The 6,000-nt window shown below is 57.2% G+C and overlaps 1 protein-coding gene across 3 annotated transcripts in view; it reads right to left on the reverse strand.

The window, feature by feature from the left end:
* SUPT7L (SPT7 like, STAGA complex subunit gamma) overlaps positions 1-3,991 on the reverse strand; it is a 66,979-nt gene extending 62,988 nt beyond the window's left edge. The window contains exon 1 of one of the 3 annotated variants that reach the window (XM_073671737.1): positions 3,867-3,991. In XM_073671737.1, coding sequence (XP_073527838.1) covers positions 3,867-3,886 — 20 coding nt within the window. In that variant the 5' untranslated portion in view covers positions 3,887-3,991. The remainder of the gene's footprint in view (positions 1-3,866) is intronic. The other 2 variants (XM_073671736.1, XM_073671735.1) reach the window with 2 other exon arrangements.
* Positions 3,992-6,000: the final 2,009 nt, after the last annotated feature.

Raw genomic sequence — 6,000 nt, forward strand, 5'->3', positions numbered from 1 at the left:
TATACTGTGGGGACATCATACTGTGTGTGGACGGGATGTATTGCGTGTGTGGACACCATACTGTGTGTGGGGGACATCATACTGTGTGTGTGGGGGGGGGACATCATACCGTGTATGGGGACATCATACTGTGTGGGGGGGTGTATTGCGTGTTGGGACATCATACTGTGTGGGCGGGGACATCATACCGTGTGTGGGAGGATGTACTGTGGGGACATCATACCGTGTGGACATCATACCGTGTGTGGGGGGAAAGTACTGTGTGTGGGGATATCATACTGTGTTGGGGGGGATTGTACTGTGGGGACACCATACTGTGTGTGGGGAATGTACTGTGGGGACATCATACTGCGTGGGGGGGCATCATACTGTGTGTGGGGACATCATACTGTGTGGGCGGGGTGTACTGTGTGTGAGGACATCATACTGTGTGTGGGTAATGTACTGTGGGGACATCATACTGTGTGGGGGGGCATCATACTGTGTGTGGGGACATCATACTGTGTGGGCGGAATGTACTGTGTGTGGGGACATCATACTGTGTGTGGGGACATCATACTGTGTGTGGGGACATCATACTGTGTGTGGGCGGGATGTATTGCGTGTGGGGACATCATACTGTGTGTGGGGGATGTACTGTGGGGATATCATACTGTGTGTGGGGGATGTACTGTGGGGATATCATACTGTATGTGAGGGGGAATGTACTGTGTGTGAGGACATCATACTGTGTGTGGGGAATGAACTGTGGGGACATCATAATGTGTGTGGGGGGCATCATACTGTGTGTGAGGACTTCATACTGTGTGTGGACATCATACTGTGTGGGAGGGATGTACTGTGTGTGGGGGGACATCATACTGTGTGTGGGGGGATGTACTGTGTTTGGGGACATCATACTGTGTGTGGGGGGAATGTACTGTGTGCGGGGACATCATACTGTGTGTGGGGACATCATACTGTGTGGGGGGGGATGTACTGTGTGTGCGGACACCATACTGTGTGGGGGAATGTACTGTGGGGACACCATACTGTGTGTGGGGGGCATCATATTGTGTGTGAGGACTTCATACTGTGTGTGGGGACATCATACTGTGTGTGGACATCATACTGTGTGGGAGGGATGTACTGTGTGGGAGGGATGTACTGTGTGGGAGGGATGTACTGTGTGGGAGGGGACATCATACTGTGTGTGGGGAGATGTACTGTGTATGGGGACATCATACTGTGTGGGAGGATGTACTGTGGGGACATCATACTGTGTGTGGGGATATCATACTGTGTGTGGGGACATCATACTGTGTGTGGGGGGAATGTACTGTGTGTGGGGACATCATACTGTGTGTGGGGAATGTACTGTGGGGACATCATACTGTGTGGGGGGGCATCATACTGTGTGGGGGGGCATCATACTGTGTGGGCGGGATGTACTGTGTGTGAGGACATCATACTGTGTGTGGGGGGAATGTACTGTGTGTGGGGACATCATACTGTGTGTGAGGACATCATACTGTGTGGGGGAGAATTGTACTGTGGGGACATCATATTGTGTGGGGGGGGCATCATACTGTGTGTGAGGTCATCATACTGTGTGTGGGGGCATCATACTGTGTGTGGGGGCATCATACTGTGTGTGGGGGGAATGTACTGTGTGTGGGGGGAATGTACTGTGTGTGGGGGGAATGTACTGTGTGTGGGGACATCATACTGTGTGGGGGAGGATTGTACTGTGGGGACATCATATTGTGTGTGGGGGGCATCATACTGTTTGTGGGGGAATGTACTGTGGGGACATCATACTGTGTGTTGGGGAATGTACTGTGGGGACATCATACTGTGTGTGGACGGGATGTATTGCGTGTGGGGACATCATACTGTGTGGGCGGGATGTACTGTGTGTGGGGGGACAGCATACTGTGTGTGGGGGGGACATCATACTGTGTGGGGGGGTGTATTGCGTGTTGGGACATCATACTGTGTGGGCGGGGACATCATACAGTGTGTGGGAGGATGTACTGTGGGGACATCATACTGTGTTGGGGGGGGTGTACTGTGGGGACATCATAATGTGTGTGGGGACATCATACTGAGTGTGGGGGGATTGTACTGTGCGGACATCATACTGTGTGCGGGGGGAATGTACTGTGTGTGGGGACATCATACTGTGTGCGGGGGGAATGTACTGTGCGTGGGGACATCATACTGTGTGGGGGAGGATTGTACTATTGTACTGTGGGGACATCATACTGTGTGTGGGGAGCATCATACTGTGTGTGAGGTCATCATACTGTGTGTGGGGGGAATGTACTGTGTGTGGGGGGAATGTACTGTGTGGGGGAGGATTGTACTATTGCAATGTGGGGACATCATACTGTGTGTAGGGGCCATCATACTGTGTGTGGGGAATGTACTGTGGGGACATCATACTGTGTGTGAGGACTTCATACTGTGTGTGGGGACATCATACTGTGTGGGCGGGGACATCATACTGTGTGTGGGAGGAAGTACTGTGGGGACATCATACCGTGTGTGGGGGGAATGTACTGTGTGTGGGGATTGTACTGTGGGGACATCATACAGTGTGGGGGGATTGTACTGTGGGGACATCATACAGTGTGTGTGGGGGGATGTACTGTATGGGGACATCATACCATGTGTGGGAGGATGTACTGTGGGGACATCATACTGTGTGTGGGGGGAATGTACTGTGTGTGGGGACATCATACTGTGTGGGGGGGATTGTACTGTGTGTGGGGACATCATACTGTGTGGGGGGGATTGTACTGGGCGAGGTCGGGCAGTTGCAGCTCAGTGTAGACCAGTGTTTCCCAAACTCCAGTCCTCGCGACCCCCTACAGGTCATGCTTTCAGGATTTCCATAGTGTTGCAGGAGTGAAAGAATTGCTGATGCCTTCATGATACTTCCACCACTTCTGTAATACTAAGGAAATCCTGAAAACATGACCAGCTGAGGTCTATGAGGACTGGAGTTTGGGAAACACTGGTGTAGATTATTAGTGGCCGCAGGTTGTCGGATCGGGGCGGGCTGTCGGATCGGGGTGGGCTAGGCAGGTTGTCGGATCGGGGCAGGCTGTAGGATCAGGGCAGGTTGGGCAGGTTGTCGGATCCGGGCGGGCTGTCGGATCCGGGGCGGGCTGTCGGATCCGGGGCGGGCTGTCGGATCCGGGGCGGGCTGTCGGATCCGGGGCGGGCTGTCGGATCCGGGGCGGGCTGTCGGATCAGGGCAGGTTGTCGGATCCGGGGCGGGGGGCGGGATGTCGGATCCGGGGCGGGCTGTCGGATCGGGGCAGGCTGTAGGATCAGGGCAGGTTGGGCAGGTTGTCGGATCCGGGGCGGGTTGTCGGATCCGGGGCGGGGGGCGGGATGTCGGATCCGGGGCGGGATGTCAGATCCGGGGCGGGATGTCGGATCCGGGGCGGGATGTCGGATCCGGGGCGGGGGGCGGGGGGCAGGATGTCGGATCCGGGGCGGGATGTCGGATCCGGGGCGGGATGTCGGATCCGGGGCGGGATGTCGGATCCGGGGCGGGGGGCAGGATGTCGGATCCGGGGCGGGCTGTCAAACTCCACTGTTGTTCTAACAACCGACAGCAGCACAAACCTAAAAAAACGCGACCATTAATCCGCACAACACTCGCTGGCGGCGCCTCGGACCTCACACTCCCGGCTGCGTCTCTCTACACCAGGTGTGAACACTGACTAGAGACGTCACACTGGAAGGGCAATATTCTACGGTGCACGCTGGCACTTGTAGTTCTTGCACACAGCACTAGTCTTATCCTTACTAAATAAAGTATCTCAGCACAGAAAAAGAACCGCAGACGGCTCCCCGCACCGGCTACTCACCAGCGTCTCCAGCCCAGCATGGAAGGGTTACTACTAGTGTAGTGTGACGTCGGCGGAAAGGGCGGGATCTGCAGGAATTACGGGAAGATAGACGTTTACACAGCTGAAGGACCTGCCATGATGTCAAGACCATGTGATCAGTCACGTGTGTGGGAGGAATCAGACTGAAAAAGAGTTACAGGACCTTCCATGATATTACGATCATGTGATCAGTCACATATTATGGAATTTGTTTCAGGGTTTTATATTGAAGATAAGAAGGTAACAAGGTCTGAACTAAATACACACACAGCTCTGCCGCACCCCACACTACACACACAGCTCTGCCGCAGCGCACACTACACACACAGCTCTGCCGCAGCGCACACTACACACACAGCTCTGCCGCAGCGCACACTACACACACAGCTCTGCCGCACCCCACACTACACACACAGCTCTGCCGCAGCGCACACTACACACACAGCTCTGCCGCAGCGCACACTACACACACAGCTCTGCCGCAGCGCGCACTACACACACAGCTCTACCGCAGCGCGCACTACACACACAGCTCTGCCGCAGCGCACACTGCACACACAGCTCTGCCGCAGCGCACACTACACACACAGCTCTACCGCAGCGCGCACTACACACACAGCTCTGCCGCAGCGCACACTGCACACACAGCTCTGCCGCAGCGCACACTGCACACACAGCTCTGCCGCACCCCACACTACACACACACAGCTCTGCCGCAGCGCACACTGCACACACACAGCTCTGCCGCAGCGCACACTGCACACACAGCTCTGCCGCAGCGCACACTGCACACACACAGCTCTGCCGCACCCCACACTACACACACAGCTCTGCCGCAGCGCACACTGCACACACACAGCTCTGCCGCAGCGCACACTGCACACACACAGCTCTGCCGCACCCCACACTACACACACACAGCTCTGCCGCAGCGCACACTGCACACACACAGCTCTGCCGCAGCGCACACTGCACACACACAGCTCTGCCGCAGCGCACACTGCACACACACAGCTCTGCCGCAGCGCACACTGCACACACACAGCTCTGCCGCAGCGCACACTGCACACACAGCTCTGCCGCACCCCACACTACACACACAGCTCTGCCGCACCCCACACTACACACACAGCTCTGCCGCAGCGCACACTACACACACAGCTCTGCCGCACCCCACACTACACACACAGCTCTGCCGCAGCGCACACTGCACACACACAGCTCTGCCGCACCCCACACTACACACACAGCTCTGCCGCAGCGCACACTGCACACACACAGCTCTGCCGCAGCGCACACTGCACACACACAGCTCTGCCGCAGCACACACTGCACACACAGCTCTGCCGCACCCCACACTACACACAGCTCTGCCGCACCCCACACTACACACACAGCTCTGCCGCAGCGCACACTGCACACACACAGCTCTGCCGCAGCGCACACTGCACACACAGCTCTGCCGCACCCCACACTACACACACAGCTCTGCCGCAGCGCACACTGCACACACACAGCTCTGCCGCACCCCACACTACACACACAGCTCTGCCGCACCCCACACTACACACACAGCTCTGCCGCAGCGCACACTGCACACACACAGCTCTGCCGCAGCGCACACTGCACACACAGCTCTGCCGCACCCCACACTGCACACACACAGCTCTGCCGCACCCCACACTACACACACAGCTCTGCCGCAGCGCACACTGCACACACACAGCTCTGCCGCAGCGCACACTGCACACACACAGCTCTGCCGCAGCGCACACTGCACACACAGCTCTGCCGCACCCCACACTACACACACAGCTCTGCCGCACCCCACACTACACACACAGCTCTGCCGCACCCCACACTACACACACAGCTCTGCCGCAGCGCACACTGCACACACACAGCTCTGCCGCAGCGCACACTGCACACACAGCTCTGCCGCACCCCACACTACACACACAGCTCTGCCGCACCCCACACTACACACACAGCTCTGCCGCACCCCACACTACACACACAGCTCTGCCGCAGCGCACACTGCACACACACAGCTCTGCCGCAGCGCACACTGCACACACAGCTCTGCCGCACCCCACACTACACACACAGCTCT

The sequence above is a fragment of the Phyllobates terribilis genome, unplaced genomic scaffold (genome assembly GCF_046119375.1).
Source record: "Phyllobates terribilis strain yellow unplaced genomic scaffold, ASM4611937v1 Scaffold_3__8_contigs__length_932513732, whole genome shotgun sequence".
Taxonomy (NCBI): domain Eukaryota; kingdom Metazoa; phylum Chordata; class Amphibia; order Anura; family Dendrobatidae; genus Phyllobates; species Phyllobates terribilis.